Raw genomic sequence first — 20,732 nt, forward strand, 5'->3', positions numbered from 1 at the left:
TAATTAACGTTACCGGGATAGTGAGATAACTACCTCACATTAACACCCCTCTCACCACACATCCCCTTCCTAGTACCATGTGCCTTCCCATGAAAGTGGTCATGTCGAGCATATTAGTGGCAAGCTTTTTAATGAAAAGCTCATAAATGGGGGTGGTAAGGGGGTAGTAGAGGAAGAGTTCTCTTCCCTAACCACTTACGGTATAATGGTATCAAGTGGGAACTCGGGTGGCGCTGTGGTCTAAACCACTGAGCCTCTTGGACTTGCTGATCGGAAGGTCAGTGGTTCGAATCCCCGCGATGGGGGGAGCTCCTGTTGCTCTGTCCCAGTTCCTGCCAACCTAGCAGTTTGAAAGCACGCCAGTGCAAGCAGTGCAGCAGAAAAGTAAATAGGGTTTCCGTGCGCTCTGGTTTCTGTCATGGTGTTCTGTTGCACCAAAAGCTGTTAAGTCATGCTGGCCACATGACCCGGAAAGCTGTCTGTGGGCAAACACTGGCTCCCTTGGCCTGAAAGCAAGATGAGCACCGCAACCCCATAGTTGCCTTTGAGTGGACTTAACCATCTAGGGGTCCTTTACCTTTCTTTAGCTTTTTACCTAATGGTATCAAGTGATCCCAAGTTTAGAATAGACAAAAGCTTTAGGCTACATCAGGTTTTAAGTAATTTCCAGCTATACCAAAAGCAACGGGAATTTTACCTCTTCCAACAAGTTCATTGTAGGAGAATTACAGAAGCAAACTGCCCAATGGTTTGGGCTTGCTCTCCACTACTGGAATTAAAAGTTTTTATTAGCAGACCATTTCATTATCTGCATAGGCATACAGGCACTCATGTAGTATAGCAGAAGGGTGAGCCCAAGGGCCAGGCAGTCGCCTCATTCCCCCATGCTCATTTTACCTCTTGTTATGTCATGTGGTTGGTGGGGTTACACAAGCTCCTGTGTCCTGGCATATTGCAAACATACCTAAACTTTGTGAATAGCCCCTCAGACAGGCTTAAAGCAAGCCAGGCCAGTTAAACTTGTAAATTTGTAAACTGCCCTGTGGTCTTCCAATGAATGGCAAAATATAAATCTAATGAACAACAACAACAATAAACTGTGACACAGAAAACTGCTTTAGAGTAACTAGCACACAGGATCTCCTAGCCATAACGCACAAATAATCCCATTAAATGAAATTCTAGAACACCGGCAATACTAGAAAAATTATTACTGCTACGGTATTACAGTAACTCTTGAGTTTTATACAATATTTACTGCCCAATAAAAACACTCTTATAAGGCAATAGCATTACATTTCTGTCTTCTTAGAAAAATCAAACATGGTTTTGAAGAGCTGGTTCATGACCTCCAAATGCTTCAGGGTGTGCAATAATGAACGAGAGAGGCTACACATCTGTCATTTCAATTATATCAGTCCACATTCAGTTAAAGAGAAAGGGAAAGCTTTAATAGTGGCTGGGAAACTGATTCAGCCTTAGTGAAATGCCAGTGAGATACCAGATATCAGAATGTTAGCACTGCAGTATAACACCTCCAATGCCTTGGGACCAAAGAACTTAAACATGCCCATTCACCTTGGCTGAAAGAGGCATTTCCGTTTCTTGGCCACAATGAAATGCTAGTTTTGTCACTTGGTCTTGCAGAACATGGCCAAAGAACAAGCAAGAGCAACAGTTACCTCACCATTCCACATTTTACCAGCTTCTCCGAAAGAATATAATGAAAGACTTGGTCAAAAACCTTACTGAAATCAAGATATACTATACTATGTCTGCAGCATTTCCCTGTCCCACCAAGCTTTTAACTTTATGAGAGAGAGAGAGAAAGAGTGAGAGAGATATTTGTCTGGTATAACTTGTTTTTGAGAAACCCATGCTGGGTTTTAGTAATCACAGCACCCTTTTTCAAGTGCTTATCTGTTTAATTATCTGTTCTAGAACCCTTCCTGGTACCATTGTCAAGCTCCCCAGCCGGCAAAGCAATTGCATCCCATTGATTTAAAACTGGTGAGACTTAAACCTGATTCAGTTTGATGGCATCATTCATACAATTTGCAAATCAGGCTGCAATTTCAGCAATTTTCTTAGAAGGCAGGAAGTCCCAGTGAACTAAAAAAATGAGTTGACACATAGAGGATTGCACTGTCAGTCAAATAAGAGTTGCATATACATCAACTTACCAGATAATTAATGATATAAAACCGGTCGTATTCTCTATTTTTGGCATTGATTCTGCGATGCTGCTTCTTTCTCATGTGATCCTTGAGCGTGTTCTTATCTCGAAAGGTTTTTTCACAGTACAAACACTGCAAGCTAAGATTAAAAACAAACAAATGAAATTACAAACTGGTGCTAGGGACATTACTATAAGGAACCAGCCAGTTACTTCAAATAACTATGATGACAGCAGCTTACTTTGAGAAAGCATGCTTAGATAAATTTAAAGAGAGAAAGACACAGACACAGACACACACACACACTATTCAGGCAGTTTGAGGTTTTTAGGAGCATATGCTGAATTAGAAGACTTAAGGCATGTGTTAACGCTGTTTCAGCAGCTGTTTCAATGTAAACTGCTTCATAATCTTGGAGCACCCTGCAAGAGCTGGCATAGCTCAGTTGGTAGAGCATGAAACTCAATCTCAGGGTCATGGGTTCGAGCCTCACCTTGGACAAAAAATACCTGCATTGCAGAGGGATGGATTAGAAGACCCTTCTAACAACAATTCTACGATTCTATGATTACTTGAAGCCACAATGGGAGTGCACTTTCAAAAAGAGTCACATCACCCTACGTCAGCTGATTGACAGGTAGGTGACCCCACCCATTTTTAAAATTTGTCCCTGGAGGGGGAGAGCAGATATAGAATTGGTTCAACAGAGAAAAAACATTAATCCTTTATGTTAAAGGAACCACCACTGCCAACTGATGTAGTGTAAATATGTAAAATAAAATCATTTTTTGGGGAATTATCTGTGGTTTGGGCTTGTAGAATTTATATGACTGCTGATTTATTGGTATAACTGAGCTCCCCCCCCACATGTTTACCATAACTTTTATATACAATACTGACCCGGCCACGCGTTCCTGTGGTTCTTTCCTGTGGTTCCCCCCCCCTGTCCCGATCCATGACGTATCCTGCCCCTCCTCCATCCACCCCGGCTCATCCCTGTGTTTCGGTAGGATACCCTTTCCTTTGTTGTCCCTGGGGAGTGTTGGCCCCTCCCCCATGTATCTCCATACCTTGGCCCCCACCCTTGGAGAAGGAACTGTTAGGTTCTGGGTTTTATTTCCCAGTATTTACTTTTGTCTGAGCCCTCGGGGAGTGGCCTGGATTGTTGTGTCAAAATTTCAGGACGATCGGTCAAGCGGTTACAGAGAACATAGCGGCCAACAATTTCAAGATTTTTACATTTTTATATATATAGATTTTCTGTATTGTATCCTTGTACAGTATTTGGCACTGGAATAAAGAAGTTCTGCAGCCATGGAGGCAAAGAATATTAAAAAAACATACCACTAAATTTATGCAATAACAAACAAACAAAATATTTCAAAGCATAAACCACTGCAAGCACAACAGGCAGAGCTACTGAGCTTTAGCTGTTGGCATCACTTGGTACTGGATGAAAATGCCCTTCAACACAGAAAACATGGATTGAATATTATTTAAAAGATTGCTTATTGCAATAGTGTTACAGTGTGGAAGAACCTTAGTAAGTCATGCTACATTATATAATGCTGATTGATCAGATTCCCTTATATCTCATTCTGCTGCCTGAGCAAGAATCACAAGGACCCTTTGTGTGGCTGCATGATTCACAGATCAATGTAACTGAACTGAATTGAAGAACATTTTAACATGTTAGTATATTGCATTGGTAAGTAAAAATACTGCCCTCTTTCCAACCATCACACACACACACACACACACACACACACACACACACACATTTCCTGCCTTCAGATGCCCAGATTGGTCAGGTATTGCATTTAGAGACCATCTCCAACTTTTACTGTTACTTCATCCATAGAACTATTAAACAATATTACTTATTCAATTCCCAGGCTCCCTTTTATAAGCTCTTAAAAATCCATTTTCTACCAACTGAGTCAGTTGCTTCTGAATACTCAAGGACCTATACATCAAGCTCTTTTTTCCATAAACACAATTCGGAGATAATCGAGCGGCTCCTTACTATTGATTTAATTCTAAACTTTAAAATAAAAAAATGCAAGAAGCAGGTTGCCATCCTCCCCACCTCCTTTCCAGTAGTGATGTGGATGTACAATGGGTTGTTTTTATTTAGTGAATTTTCTGTGGTACTGTAAGGGGAAATTCAGATTAATGTTAAGGAAAGTATGGTTTGGGCTAAGCATTTTGATGAAGACAAAACCATGTTTGTAAAAAACTGCACTGGTTCCACAATGAACGCATATCTGGAAGCATCCTAAATCGTTGTATAAGTGAAACCACTGCTCTTTCCAACCCTGATATATAAAAGCTATGGGACCTGGGCTCTAAGAGGAATGGTCTCTAGGTGAAGATAATGATGTGAAGAGTCCCCAAAGCAAACAGAGTCCCTCGTGTCCACTAACTTATACAATTATCATATCCAGTCTTTCCATAAACTTGGCTATTTAGCGTACCTGTCTAGTTTCTTCTGTAGAAGTTCCAAAAACTCCTCACAGTGTACAATGTTATCTGGCAGCCCAACATTGAATGCATGATCATTTGCCATGTGATTGAGGAGGTCTGATCTAAAAAAGGAAAAATTCAAGCAGAGCATTAGTTCCTTTAACATACTTTTACGGTAGCTTCAAAACATGGCTTGGTGGGTTGTGGGGGGAAGAAAGAGGCTGGTGCTATGGTTTAAGGAGCATCACTAAAAATAAATGTCCTTTCTCCCCTTTGTTAGTGTGCCTCTTTTCCCTGCAGAGGCCAACATGGAGAGAGGAAGAAAGCCCGAAGAGTCTTTCTGAAGCTGCTCTCTGTACTCGGAACACTTAAAATAGTATAAAACCGCAACTAAGTAACGGCACTGTTTCTTTTTTGCGGCTAGACAAATTATTTCCACTTAACTGAAGAAAATGTGGATTTCACCCCTATAAAACCAACACTGAATAAGTTACAGCACTATGTGCAGCTTTCCCAGCAGCGAAAGCAGTTGTGTGTAACTAAATGGGAAAATTTACATCTCAGATTTATCGCCACCTCACTGCAGCATTTCACAACCTGACCTGCCTGCTTGAAACCAAAAAGAATGGCTAATTTTAACCAATACTCTAATTACTCACCGGGGGCACCATTTGAGTAGATTTCAGTAGAAATGGGAGAATATATTAATGCTTTGCAGAGCCCAGGGGCACCTCTGCAAACTGGATAAACTGAACATGGCTTCCCTCCCAAACTATTCTATTGGCTACAACAAAACGATCCTTTCAGGCCTAATACCAGGGTTGGGAAAGGGATCCTGCAGACACCCAAGAAGGCTTCTATGGGCATGTGCCTGTCGGTCCACCTTGGTGCCTCCTGAATGGTAGCAACTCAAGACAAACCCACACACCTTTTTTAAAAAAGGAAAGAACCTTGGCATGCAAAACAAGTACATAAATCAAATTCATTGTTTAGAACCAGGTAGGTGATAAGAAAGAGCCAATGCAACACTATAAGAGAATATTCCCACCACTAAAAAGTGTGATGGGCTTGGTTTGCACACAGTTAACTATGTTTTAAGGATGAATGTGCAGCGTGCTGGTGCCCAGGGCTAAAACCATGGGCACAAATCTTGGTTACAGATTGTGGTTTATTTTGAGAGAGAAGCCACAAACCCAGGTTCAGACATAATACCAAGTCAAACCATGGGCCATGTGTCCAAGATTTTAGCCCAGTGTACTGCACAACACCTTGACAGTATAGTTAAGCCTAACTGTGGTTTAAAGGGATGTGCAAAGCAGGCCACTGAGATCCACTAATTCATAGATCCAGAAGTGTGCATGCACACGAAAGCTCATACCAAAATAAAAACTTAGTTGGTCTTTAAGGTGCTACTGAAGTAATTTTTTAATAGATCCACTATCCTATATAATAAAGTCCCTGTGTCTCTGCATCCAGTCCCTGTGTCCGTGCTAATGCGCATGTGCCCCACGGACACAGGGACTGGACGAAGAGGCGGGACGTACACACGCGCTCTCTCTCTCCCCCCCCCAACCCTCTGCCTCCCGTTCCCCTGCGGCGGCGGACCAACATGGCGGCATCGGGCTCCGGGGCCGCGGCCCGTGGCGGCAGTGGGAGCCGGACTGGGTTCCCGCCGCTGTGGCCCCGGAGCCCGATGCCGCCATCTTGGTCCGCCTCCTCCTCCTCCTGACAACCCTACCTGGTCCGTGGGAGGAGCGGCGGGGCCGCGGCCTTCCCTCCCTCTCTGCACTCGGCCGCGGGACACGACGGGACAGCGCTTTGTTTAATTGCGTTCCCGGCGGGCCCTGCGGCCGAGCGCAGAAAGGGAGGGAAGGCTGCGGCCCCGTCGCACCTCTAGCGCCCGTTTTCTTAATGGGCTGAATGAGACTAGTTCATACATAACAACTCTGGTCCAACAACCATGATATGTCAGACTGAAAGTGAGCCGCGTGCCCGTGTCAACTAATGACATAGTCAACTAGAATGCCAGTCAACTACAGTCATGCCTCGGTTTAAGTACGCCTCGGTTTGGGTACTTTCAGTTTAAGTACTCCACGGACCTGTCTGGAATGCATTAATCTACTTTCCATTACTTTCAATGGGAAAGTTCGCTTCAGATTAAGTACGCTTCAGTTTAAGTACTCCACGGACCGTCTGGAATGGATTAATCTACTTTCCATTACTTTCAATGGGAAAGTACGCTTCAGGTTAAGTACAGACTTCCGGAACTAATTGTGTACTTAAACCGAGGTACCACTGTAATGACTTTGATTCAGGACAGGCGAAGCAAAGGAATTCTTTACGCTTCTTCTTTTATGGATTTCGCTGTACATGGTGTGATGATGGCCAATGGCTCACAAGGCTTCGAAGGGGGATGAAGTCATGGAACAATAGATCTATCAATAGCCATTAGTCATGATGGCTAAATCCTTGCTCCAAAGCATTGTGCCTTAGCTCAGTGACGGGGAACCTGTGCCTCCCCCAAGTTGCTCATGGACTCCAAAACCCATCAGCCCCAGTCAGCATGGCCAATCATCAGGGATGAGAGAGGCTGTGGCCTTCCAGATGTGGCTGGACTACAAAATCTCCACCACTGCCTTAGCTAGTTGATGGGCATGTGTGAAATGGGATGTTGGACTGTATGGACGCTTTGGTCTTTCCTCCAGCACTTTTCTTACACTGGGCTACCTGTAGGCAACTCTAACATCTTGCCAGCTATAAAATGCTGCTACAGCTCTATCAGTACCAAACCCTTATGGTGACATTTCCATTTCCCCCATTTGCATAGGTTTGGGATGTTCATGAGGATGAAAACACGTAGTCAAACGTTCATCGCTAACCTGTTACCAGTGAACTCTTTATCACAGAACATGCATGCACCGTGAAAGTCGGTGTCATTTCTCTCTCGCTGCTGTTGCTCCAGATTCTCTCTCTGTTGAACAGGGGGGGGGGGGGAACACATGCAATCACATTCGTTTTTGGAAATAGCTTCATTGTAAATTATTCCTAGCAGTTTTCCATTGTCTCTCATTATCAGCTAATGAGCAACACAGGCACTTGATTCATTTGAAAACATGGTTTTCTCGCCGACGATTAGGTTCAAATGTTCACACAGCATGAAGGAAGAATAACAGGCTAAACAGAAAGACCTGAAGGCTGGTCTAATCCAGTGCAGTTCAAATGAAAACTGGAGAAAATGTATTTGCACCTCCCAAAATGAGAATTTGGATGACACAAGGATTGATGGAATCAGGCTGCATAACGAAAATATTTTAGCCTCGATAAATCAATATGATCATCAATGGCTCCTTGATGTATAGGTGCACCCATGTGAATAAAAGGAGCAGGTTTTTTTTACCTTAAATAATATAGGTTTAAGCCTTAAACTAAAGCAAAACAATTTAACATACTGTATATTCCTAACAGGTCTCCTAGAACACTTAATATTTTTTTTTGTATCTATTTCTAGGAATGTTCTCCTCCAATTTAAATAAAAGCTGCATTTTACTGCTGAGTGTTCATAGTGTGAAGCTGCATATTGCTTCAGGCAAGAGAACTGAGTTAAGAGAGTCTAGGTGTATATTTTCCACGAGAGAGCTTGAAGCAAGCAATCATTTATATTTTACACAAGTAACGGAAGACCCAGAGTGAGGAAACTGGAACTTGAAGATACTTAGGTTTCTCCTCACCGCACAGGAGATATAAAGAACTCAAGATTAAAAATGTAGAACTAAAAGCCCTCGACACATTCTACATCACCGGGAGAAAACAGTTGTTTGGTGCCCCAGTGCTATGAAACTGAGCAAGTCAGCTCTTTTTTTAAAAAATAGATCCCTGTTTCTTCACCCTCACACCCCTGTAAGCACCTCGGCAGAGGAACAGGCAGCTTAATTGAGAGCCAGTGTGGTGTAGTGGTTAAGAGCGGTAGACTCGTAATCTGGTGAACCGGGTTCGCGTCCCCGCTCCTCCACATGCAGCTGCTGGGTGACCTTGGGCTAGTCACACTTCTCTGAAGTCTCTCAGCCCCATTCACTTCACAGACTGTTTGTTGTGGGGGAGGAAGGGAAAGGAGAATGTTAGCCGCTTTGAGACTCCTTCGGGTAGTGATAAAGCGGGATATCAAATCCAAACTCTTCTTCTCAATAATAATAATAATAGGCCAGTGACTAAAGATTACATAAGCCGTAATCAGCAACACCTAAAGGGCACTGCATTGGCTACCCCTCTATGGTAAGCTTGAGTTGTTCTGGCAATTGGTTTATTTTTGAGGCAATTAGACAACCTGCTAGAACTACTTTGCAGGTTGAGCTTACCTATGCATGCCTGCTTCTCGGCAGCTGCAAAAAGTGGTGGATTCGGTATGTGTGAAAGAACACCCCCCCATGCAGCTTTCACATCTCCAAAACAACTTAACGAGAAGAAAGTTTCACCGCGGAGGTGCCATTTTAGGGCTTGCTTTATGCAAAATCCACAGCAAGGTTTTAAAGGCCTGCTTTTGAACTGTCACTGAACAGTGCCTCCCCTTCAGCTGTTGAGTCATTAAGCGATAAGATGGCAAGAGCCCTAGAAACTCAAGAGATATATGCATGTGTGAATCAGTTCAAAGCGAGCAAAAAGAGCAGGACCTTTATCTAGCTGCTGCCCCCCCTTTCAAGAGGTTCCTATTTATTTTGCTTCTTCTGATGTTGGAATAGCTCTGCAAATAAGAAGCCATGGCTGATAAACACACTCAGCTGCCTCTGGGAATGCTCAGCTGGTGGATTTCTATAATTCCTTTGTTGAAGGAAGACCAGACATTTATAGATAACAGGGTCACTAAGTAGGGTTGGGCAGTGCTCTGCAGAGATCAGAATCCCAGGTGAAGAATCTTTACTATTGTGGACAAACATATGACATACACTTTGTATTCAAAACCACAGCCTTGGATTCTTTTGAGTCAATTTTCAGCACACCTTTAAACATACCCTCCAACATTTCTCCAATAAAAATAGGGAAGTCCCATTCCATTTATTAATTATTATTATTATTATTATTATTATTATTATTATTATTATTATACCCTGTCCATCTGACTGGGTTGCCCCGGCATTCTGGGCAGCTTCCAACATACATAAAAACATAATAAAACATTAAACATTGAAAAAACTTCCCTATACAGGGTTGTCTACAGATGGCTCCGGGCTCGCGTAACTCCATACCCTCCAACATTGATCCAATGAAAATAGAGACGTCCTAAAAAAAGTGGGACATTCCGGGATCAAATCAGAAACTGGGATGGCTTCTCTAAATCAGGGACTGTCCCTGGAAAATAGGGACACTTCTGCTTTAAAGAAGTATGTCCTACTAAGCTTACTGGAACTGTTAAGTTAACTGTTGAGGATCGACTTCATTATTACTGAAAGAGGAAACCTGGGAATTAAATTAAATCCTCATTTTTTGTGCAGTTCATATCATGCTTCAGGATGGTCACATGCAAACCACCTTACCAGTCTTTGTTGCTGGAGTTTCTCCCTCAGTGTTCTGTCTTCAGGCAAAGCATCACATAAAAGGAAGTAATTGTCTTGTTCCTCTGTTAAAAGATTACAGATCAAATGTCAGGAGAACACTTAGGTCGATACATTGAGCTTTTTAATGTAATACAGGTTTGAGTTATATTAAGTCACTGAGAGAGGGAGAAAGATGCAAGTGGTAATTCTATCCATTTAAGACAAAATGTTCTTTCTAAGGGGTCTGTTCAGAAATTTCCTAGTCATGTTGGCAGTTGTGCTTCAGCCAGAAGCAAATCCATGAATATAAAGCGAAGCCCACCAGGGAATGCCATTAGATTTTACTGGACAAGGATAATCAGTCCCAGGTCTCGTGTCTGGCTGCATTCAAATGTCACAATAAACCATAGTGTAATAAAATCCCTCCCAATTACTACTCCATGAAGAAATCTGAAGGTTTCCATTTCATTTTATTAGCCACAGATTAGCACTACTTTCAATCCTTACCCGTGATCAATATTAGCTATAGTTTGTTAAACAAGCCAGCTTCAGAACCCATGGTTTACTGTCACATCCAAATGCAGCCTCTGCATATTTCATACATTAAGGGAATAACACTGCCTGGTACGGAAAGAATTCTCCAAAAGAAAAGAAAAGAAATCTGCATTCTGACTTTGTACTCAGAACAGGCTGAACTGGTCTTCTCACCCCAATCTTCCAGGCACACAGGTATAGGAACCAGAATCAGTTTAAAATGCCTGAAGCCCTTGTTATGCCTCTTTTTCTTTAGACTCTCCATTTTCTACAGCTGAACTGCATTCTACAACTGCCAAGATTTCTCTCTCCTTCTTTTAAATGAATACCTGATGGTAGGCCAGAAGCAGGGTGCCGAACTGATTGTGTCTCATAGCAGTTATTTAGAGGTTTATAATTTTATTTGACAGTCAGAGCTACTATAGCCACCCTTATAAACCTCTAATCAGTGAAATGGAGCACTTCAGAAACATTATAACTGGTATGGGAGTACCTATAATATTAAGGCAGAGGGCTCCTTCCCTAGCATTCTATCATAATCATCCTTTGTTTGGCCCGAAGTATAGATGATGATGATGTATGCAAGATGTACAAAAATCAACACAGGCATTGCCCACAAGCTTATAGTCCAAGATATAATGCTGGACACTCACTCTTTGTATTTTAAAGTGAATCAAATAATCTGTTGAACTCAAGCTCACAAACAAGAGGGCTTCAGCACCTGATATAGTTCAGCAAAAAGTGTCCCAACAAAATTGGTGGTCCAATGGCAGATTGTGGGGAATTTTGCAAACCAGGCCTGTGCAGGTTACATTAACAACACACTCACCTAAAGTTGCTTCAGAATTTGTTCTTATCACACAACAGAAGTCTGTAATGGGCTGCTCTGAGAATCTTTTCTTCCAGTAAAATGCATATCTTTAAAAAAAAAACAAAGGGGGGGGGAAAGCAAAAATGCAAACAGCTATGTTACAAAACATTTCCCAAACTGTTGTTCGTTTCATTACACTCTTAATATGCAATTCTTGTTGCAGCATTTGGATACCCGAGCCACTCATTGCTACCAGTCTTTTGTAGAGGTCGTTTTTCAAATAAGGCGACATTTCTATTTAGCCAGAACAATCTTCCCAGTACAGATAAGTTGGAAATTGGATATCCATTACCAGGTAATTTAAAATGTTCAGCTTGTATGAAGAAACCAGACACAATGACTAGTGTTTGATTTAAAAAAAATGAAAAACATGGCAAGCTTACGGTGCTGAATAAGCTAACTTTTTATACGGATTTTATTTGCCCTAGATTCTTTTCATCTTATTACTTGGCTTTAAAACCTGATACTTACCAAAACATAAATGGGTGCTTTGTGCATGCTTGGTCATAAGTCTCTAGAAAAATGTATACAGTACTGCATGAATACTGAGACCTGCTTAGTAGTTTAATTATCCAGCTTGACAGTAAAATACATTATTCCATCCAAGCAAATATCAAGAAGCTCAGTGCCCTGGTACCATGTGCTGCCATATGGCATTCCCATGAGAGAAGGAAACTTCTGGATTTGAAAACACTAGAGCCATAATTTGGCAAGAAAAACAAATTGTCCTCGTGGGATGGGATGAATTGCAACATAGGCATAGAAAGCTGACAGAGAACTTGAACACTGCAGTGCCAATAGTCCTACATATTGACCATGTATACTTTTAAAGAAGCAAATAGCCGTTTGTTGGTATCACATTTCCCGGTTTCTTGCATTGGCTTTCAAGTCCCTGTTACACCCTAACAAAAGTTATTGCTTTCAGCTGTTTTCCTTGCTCATCAATCAAGTGTCTTAATGAACCAAAATTGTGTAGCTCAATAGTGGGCACAGGTGTTGAGGGAAGGGTCTAAGAGGCAGGTAGGGACCGGATCTCAAAGAGTTGCTGGCTTCAATTATTTCCAGGTGCAATACAGACACTAATGTTTGCAAGCATAAAAACGTCCATGGAAATAGTTCACTTTACATGATATAAAGTTGTGAGCATTGATCTGCATGTCCGAGGTTCTCTCAGGAGCCAGAAATTGAATAAGAGCTGCCTGGTTCTGCTGCGTAATCACTAAAGACAAAAGTAGCATAAAGATTTCCCTCTGCACTGATGCTGTGTGGCTGAGAATCCATCTGAGAAGCTTCACAAATCCCTTTGCCTCTGATAACTGGTGATGTAGTGAGGCTGTGCTGGTCTTCAAATACCACCAAAGCATTTGGGATTGCAGCTGTGTACTTGCAGAGGTGGTGGTGGAGCAAATATTTTCTTTGCTCATATGCAAGCCTGATCCCGACTTGTTCAGCAAACCATGGCTATAACAAACCATGGCTTAGTGTTCCATCCAAACTACCAATTTTACCTGTGGAGAACATTTTGCAGCTCTGGACTGGATCCTGGATTCTCCACCCATGGGGGACCATTTTGACAGGTGGGACGCATTTTTTTCTCTGTGGTTTGTAGTGTGGTTTGAATTCATGTCACATTGCAAATGAAGGTCCTAACACTGCTTGAAGTCAATGCAGACCAGTGCCAACTTTAAACCCTATTTTCTTCCAATGGAAACTTTATGGTGCATCCAAACTCAGCAGGTTTGAAGTCGCCACTGACAAGCAGTGACAGCAAACCTCATTTGAGAGTCTTCAAAGGCATTCCTGCTTTGCTCACTGGCTGCTGCACCTCTACCCAATGTTGTAAGTGGTCTTGGGGGAATTTGGGACCTGTGCCAAACCTAGTTAGGATCCCAGAGCCCAGAGGCTCCCTAACCTGACCTATATGCTTGTTCATGACACCCAGGTATACCTCTCCACTTCAGAGTTCTCTCCTTCCATCCAATCCTGCATGTCTCTACCTGCTTGTTTGATACTGTTCTCATCACCATCTCAGACTCAACATGTCCAAGATGAAGCTGCTTCTCCCCGCCCCCAAGTCTTTCTTTTGATCCTCCCCAGATTTGCCAACAGCACCACCACTCACACAGACTCCACTTTTTCATCAGTTCTTCTCTCATTTGTTTGCCACATTCAATCAGTTGCCTTATATATACAGTACTGAAGTGTAATGAACCAGGTCATGGCAACTCACCTGGATGTTGATATGTGGACAGCATTTATTTATAGGGGGACAGATGATCACTCGGTTCCACTCACAAGTATCCTACCTTATGCAACGGGGAGTTTATGCATTTTAGTTTTCTTTGACCCATTTTTACAGTGGAAAAATTGATCCCATTCATTTTTGGTGCATATCAGTTGTCTCAAATCTGGCCTACTGATATATGCATGGTAAAAACTGAGTGCAGAAAAGGTATTGATCTTTGCCATCTGAAGCCAGACACACATAGCAGCTTTGCAAATACCAAAGTGGAAAGAAGACAGCAACAAAAAGAACATATGTACAGACTGGAATGTGTGCCATGTGAAATTGCTAAGCAACAGCATTTAATGTTTTGAATAAGGCTTGTCAATTAGATAAAACACGTGCACCTTGCAAAGCACATATTGATGAGGAGAAGGTATATTGGTTTATTTCACATAGGCTGTAGATCAGGGATGGGTAACCTGTGGCCCCAGTCAGTACAGCTATTGGTATAGGAACTTCTAGAACTTTAGTAATTAGAATATGCAAATAGCACTGAGGCCAATGCATTTATAGAAGGGCGTGGTCATCACATGTCAACTGCAACATGTACTGTAATACTTTTTAAGGGAAGGAAGTTCAAGTGAGTTATCAGGATCTAGAGTTTACCATTGAAAGACAACAAAAAGGACATTTCAGCGGTGGATTCACCATGCCTTTCTCACTGCCTGTCTATTTTATTGCATGGGTTTCCTCTTCCATAAAGAAAGTGATCTATACTTGTATGAATCAGTTCATAGAGACGGATAGACAAGTTTTGACAGGCTTACAAGAAACAGCAACTGATCTGCAGAACTTAACATAAAGGGCCGAGCTCCAAAAGAATAAAAGGAAGCAGTTTGGTCAATGCAAAGATCTGCCTCCCTTAAGGTTCTCAACTCTCATTCCAGTCCCCCAAAGGCTGGTGCATCTGTTTATGTGCCATGATCAGGGCTACTTTTGCAGAATGATTTACTCCCAATTTTTGAAGTTTGGGATTCCTTTGCACAGACACATTCACATTCCAGCCTTGTTTCTACAGTCCCTGGGTCAAGCTCTCTCATCCAAGGCTCAGTTTCTTACATTAACGTCTAGCAAAATTGCCTTTTATTTATATACAAAAATGTATCTATCCTGCTTCATCATAAAACATTGATTAAATGATTATTTAATTTCTATACTGCTTAATCTACAGTACTAAACATGTATCTAAATGGTGTACAAAAAAACAGGAGCAACAACAGACTACTTAAACAAAATACACACAGTTGCATTAATACAAAGTTACTAATATATATAAATCAATATAAATTCATTTTCCTTCAGACACACATACCCTTTCAGCCTCCCTTTCACTGTTTTTTGGGGGGAATCTCTCTGTTTTCTTTTGCATAACTGGGAACTTTATCCTATGTTTTGGTTGTCTCAGTATATACCAGTTCTAGTTTTCTGGACATTTTCTATCCTAGGTTGTCTAATCAAATTTTAAGCAAGAACTACATACCTCCGAAAATCTGCTACCAGCCTGACATCTGCAATGACAAGCTTGTGCTCTATAATCATGTGCTTCAGAAGTTGGTTTTGTTCTGATACAGGAGAATATTCTTCACAGAATATACAAGGCACAGATGGAGAACCTTCTACAGCAGAAATGCCACCTGGACTTTCTGGCAGAGAAAGTGGCTCCAAAATGTAGTCTTCGTGGTCTAAAGAGAAATAATAATAATAATAAATTACAAAGACATTATATTAGTCTATCTCAGTGTCAAAAGCAATCTTTTTTTAAAAAAAGTCAACAAACAGACTTGTGTGCACTATATATGATGGAATGAAAAAGAATGGAAATATGTTTCTTTATTAAATTTCTATCCTGCCCTTGCTCCCAAATGAGCCAAGGGTGGCAATGAACTTCCTGTGTGGCTGGTCTTGCATTAAAGACTTCTTGCATATTACTTTCTTACAGTGTTAGGTGCAGAGCGTGGGAGAGAAACCATTTCTGGCCAGCTTGGAGTTTGTAATAAACGTGACATCAGCCCAGGCTGGTATGTAGACCTCATACATGTAAAATTTCCAGTTCACTTCAATGGAGGGTAAATACAGACCTACAGGGCATACCTAACCATGTCCACTCAGAAATAAGTCCTACTAAATCCCATGGGGCTTTGTTGTTGTTGTTTAGTCGTTTAGTCTCCAATCCTCTGGCCACTGCTGAGTTTTCCAAACTTGCTGGCATATTGAGTGTAGCACCTTAACAGCATCATCTTTTAAAATTTTAAATAGTTCAGCTGGAATGTCATCACTTCCACTAGCCTTGTTATTAGCAGTGCTCTCTAGGGGCCATTTGACTTCACTCTCCAGGATGTCTGGCTCAAGGTCAGCAACCACACTACCTGGGGTGTATGAGACATCCATATCTTTTTGGTACTGTATAATTCCTCTGTGTATTCTTGCCACCTCTTCTTGATGTCTCCTGCTTCTGTTAGGTCCTTACCACTTTTGTCCTTTATTATGGTAATCTTTGCACAAAATGTTCCTTTCATATCTCCCACATAAATGGGATTAAGCTTGTAGCCTTACTGCAAAGTGCACACAACTATCTGAAAAGCCAGTCTTCTGCAACATCCTAGTGGCAAGAATCATTTCACAGGAAAAACTTACAGTCTGCTTACCCAATGATCAAATGCTAAACCTTTGGCTACAAGTCAAATGTAAAGTAAGTTCTACATGGACAGTTTCCGCTGCTCCCGTTAGGAACAGCCAGATCAGGAGTTGCATCTTTAATGTCCCCAAAGATTAATGAACAAATTTCAAGATAGGATTTGACCACATACAGTAAAAATACTTCCCTGATTGCAAATGAGTGGCTGCATTCTTGCATGTGCCTTTTATATTGCAGCTGTCCTTTTATATTGGTTATTGACACCTCGCAGAGCACTACAGAAGGGTCACAGCTTAGTAGCAGAGCTCATGCAACACATCATAAATTCAATCTGTGGCAGGGGTTGACAACCTGTTTGGAGATGAGGGCACATCTCATATTTTGCGAGTGTGCTGGAGGCACCAGTCACCAAATGGCTGCCTTGGAAAGGGCATGACATAACACAAAATTAGAGCAACAACCATTTCCGACAACCAGGGGAAGCCAACTATGTCCGGCTGGCCTTGGCTATGGAGATCACACATGCGTGTACGTATACTGATGCTTCTGATGCCTAATAGCAGGGAGCATTTCAGAAAATATATACAAGGCAGCCACACCGTTTTCATTTCACAGAAATCGCTTAGGAACCTGCACATTTTACTCCATAACCTTTCTAGGAGAGCTAGAGGCTTGATTTTTTTTCAAATGGCAGGTCAGTCTGGTGTACCTGCCCAGGAGCCCCACTAGATCAGGGCAACCCCTGACCTATGGCATGTCCAGATAGGGGTGAAAAATAATCTTGCCTAAACTCCCCAAAAGCCACTCTCAGAGAGTGTAGACCAGGCATCCCCAAACTTCGGCCCTCCAGATGTTTTGGACTACAATTCCCATCATCCCTGACCACCGGTCCTGTTAGTTAGGGATCATGGGAGTTGTAGTCCAAAATATCTTGAGGGCCACAGTTTGGGGATGCCTGGTGTAGACAATGCTGAGCTATTTGAACCAAAAGTAAGAGTTGGTATGAGATAACTCCTTATGTTCCACTTTGCCCTGGGATCCCAAAGCAAAATGACCAATGGGAGAATGGGGAAAGGGAGGATATGCATCTTGCAGCACAGATAATGGACCTGAAGCTCTTAGGCTTTCTTGAGGCTCTTGGTCAGAGTTCATGTGGGTTACAAGCACGAGGAAAATGCAGAAAGAGAGAAAGGAATGGCAACAAGGGAGTGTCCCCATTTACCTTTTACTCTGGAATGAGGCCTCCAACAAATTATTCCCCCCTGCCACGCAGCCCTCAACGGAAAAAGGGTCACACACTCCAGTGCAGGGGTCAGCAACTTTTTTCAGCCGTGGGTCGGTCCACAGTCCCTCAGACCATGTTGTGGGCCGGACTTTTTTTTGGGGGGGGGAATGAACGAATTCCTATGCCCCACAAATAACCCAGAGATGCATTTTAAATAAAAGGACACATTCCACTCATGTAAAAACACGCTGATTCCCGGACTGTCCGTGGGCCGGATTGAGAAGGCGATTGGGCCGCATCCGGCCCACGGGCCTGAGGTTGCCTACCCCTGCTCCAGTGCTACAAGGAAATGTGCATACAGTACTTGTAGATAAGGACAGACTAGGCTTCTTCTTCCTGACAAAACTTGGAAGGTACACTTCCTGCATACTTGTCTCACTAGCATAACCTATGAACAGCAGTCTGGAAGCAGGAAAGTTACTTGCAGTTCAAGCCCAACCATGTTCACTCAGAAGCAAGTCCTGCTGAATTTAATAGAACTTACTCCCAGGTAAGTGGAGTTAGGATTAAAAGGGTAAAGGTAAAGCTGATGATAAAATTGACAAGAGCATCGCTGAAGAACTCTCTTTAGTCTTAACGAGGCAAGAGACACTATACCTGCAATCGTCAACGATACTGGAATTTATAGACTTGCGTGTCTGCATGATAACATTTGTGGCACAAGTCTTTAAGAGCAGGGCATATAGATATGGACATTGATGGGCCTGTCAGCTCATTGTGTAGAAATACAACTGTACCCAAACAAAATAAGAACATCTGCTGGAATGTTAAGTGTCTTTCTAATTAAATTCAGCAGTTGAATGAATCAATTCATTAGCAACAAGTCTGGTTTATTATCTCATTAATACAGCTGGCTAATACGAGATTAGTTGAAAAACTTGACAACAATCCCAAAACAAGAAGGGATGCAGCAACAACAAAAACATACAGCCAAGAAAGCAAGGTAGAACAATGAGGTGGGGTTTTCAAACAAAATAAAAATCCTTAAATAATACCTAAAAAGAAAATAGAACAGTATGCCTGCTACATAAATAAAGTTTTAACTAAAGAGACGTTACATAGTATTTATCTTGTGATCTCTGCTGCTTCGAATACTATGCACTAGATATAAAATTGCATGAGATGCAGACACAAGCCTTAAACAAGATATGAAATATTAGCAATTCAGTCTAGGTGATATCTATCATTATATTCTGAGATATCACCCTAAGAAGTTGCAGGACAACACTTTTAGGCACAGCTTTGAATTAGGGTTGCCATCATGAGGTCAGAGTACTTTGTAAATCATTTTCTCTAGTCCAAAGGCTTCATACAACATGAAAAAGAACAAGTACAATTACAGCACTTCTAAGCTACCATATAACTGTGTCTGTTTATATTGTATTTTTGCAATGTAGTGGGCATTACTGGACAGGTTGGGACCAATTAATTTGTGCCAAGGTAGCATGAAATGTCTAAACAGCCATCTGCTGGTCTACATATTGGGGTAAAGCCCAGAAAACCAATATGTGATGTGGCTATGTGCACTGAGTCCAACACAAAGAGGTTTCATAGTCCTTACCCACTGAAAGTGAAGGGGGAAAATTTATGTATTTCAGAGTTACACATGTTATATTCTACATGCATTGACACCTGACATTATGAACAACTCTACCTAATGTGGGCACAGCTCTTACAACCAGGATAGAGAAGATCCTAGTTCCTACAATCAAACTGTTCAGCACCTGGGCAATAGGGCTAGGACAGAAGTAAATTTCACATTTTTTGGTGCAATGTCATGAACTTGGATTTCCTAGGTATGAAAATAGTCTCCTATATCTAAGCTGACCAGCATAAAAGATGCAACCAGCTTTCTGACTAAAAGATGAGGGAAAGCTTATCTGTTGAATAAAATTCATGAACGTTTTGTGAAATGCTTTAGATCTTCCTAATAAACTGAATTAGCATTTTGTTCAAGTTCATGGGAGTCATTTGTCTGTTACTTCACTCATTAACATGCTATTACTGCTGCATGGGAATTAGCCAGAGCAACCATGTGCTCCAAGACAGCACATCTCACAGATCAATCAGCCTCAGTATTCAGCAGTGATCTACTGAATGCAAATTTAATACTTCAAAAAGGCTACTCCGTCCTGCAGCTAAACTGGGTCAATTTTACACAAGCCATGTATCGATCTTCTCAGACCTTCGCTGCTACCCGAATACAAGGCTTCACTGCATAAATGCATCCAACAGTGTAGGAAGAGCAGAAAGTTACCAAAATCTTGTAATCCAAGTTTACTTCAAACAGGTACTGCAGGAATCCAAGCCTGACGGAAATACAACTGGATTTAACTGCAACATTGAAGAGTTTTGTTCAGCGCGGAAGTTTTTAGATGCTGCAGTTTCACCAGCATTAACAAGTGTTGCTATGGGTACCAGAGTGGAGGCGTCGGAATATAAGTGAATGGAAGAAATAGGAAACAGCTGAACAAAAATCTTCAACAGTTGGAGGGGAACAGCCCAAATTGGGCCAGGCTTTTAAAAAGAAGACATCTTTCCTTCTCTTATTAGTGAGTGAGTCCATGTGACTATATAGGTCCTTTCTAAAAGAACAATGGAGTAATATACTACTCCATATAAGATATACTTGCACCCAGGGATCATTCTGGTAGATCTTGAAAACAAGAACATTTTTTTTAAAAAATAATAACTTTCCCAGCAATGGTGCACAGAATGCTATATTTGTTTTAGAAATGCTATTGATTTTATCTGTTTTAATCTGTGTTTTAATGATGATGGTTTTATGTATACCGTAATTGTTTTCTAATTGACTTTTAGCTGTATTTCATCTTTAGTTTTATTTGTATACTGCTGGGAGAGCTCTATGATCAAGCAATTTATAAATCATTTAAAATAAATATGAACATCATGGGGGTAGCATATTATTCCCCGTGTGAACACCCAATATTC

At 41.6% G+C, this 20,732-nt stretch overlaps 1 protein-coding gene across 1 annotated transcript in view; it reads right to left on the minus strand.

Annotated features, from left to right (window-relative positions):
- ZNF277 (zinc finger protein 277) overlaps positions 1-20,732 on the minus strand; it is a 51,708-nt gene that overhangs the window by 20,270 nt on the left and 10,706 nt on the right. Inside the window, exons 2-7 of the mRNA XM_035128020.2 lie at positions 15,341-15,542; positions 11,532-11,620; positions 10,169-10,251; positions 7,523-7,614; positions 4,655-4,765; positions 2,184-2,316 (exon numbers count right to left, since the gene is read on the minus strand). Coding sequence (XP_034983911.2) covers positions 2,184-2,316; positions 4,655-4,765; positions 7,523-7,614; positions 10,169-10,251; positions 11,532-11,620; positions 15,341-15,542 — 710 coding nt within the window. The remainder of the gene's footprint in view (positions 1-2,183; positions 2,317-4,654; positions 4,766-7,522; positions 7,615-10,168; positions 10,252-11,531; positions 11,621-15,340; positions 15,543-20,732) is intronic.

Source organism: Zootoca vivipara, chromosome 10 (assembly GCF_963506605.1).
Source record: "Zootoca vivipara chromosome 10, rZooViv1.1, whole genome shotgun sequence".
Lineage (NCBI taxonomy): Eukaryota > Metazoa > Chordata > Lepidosauria > Squamata > Lacertidae > Zootoca > Zootoca vivipara.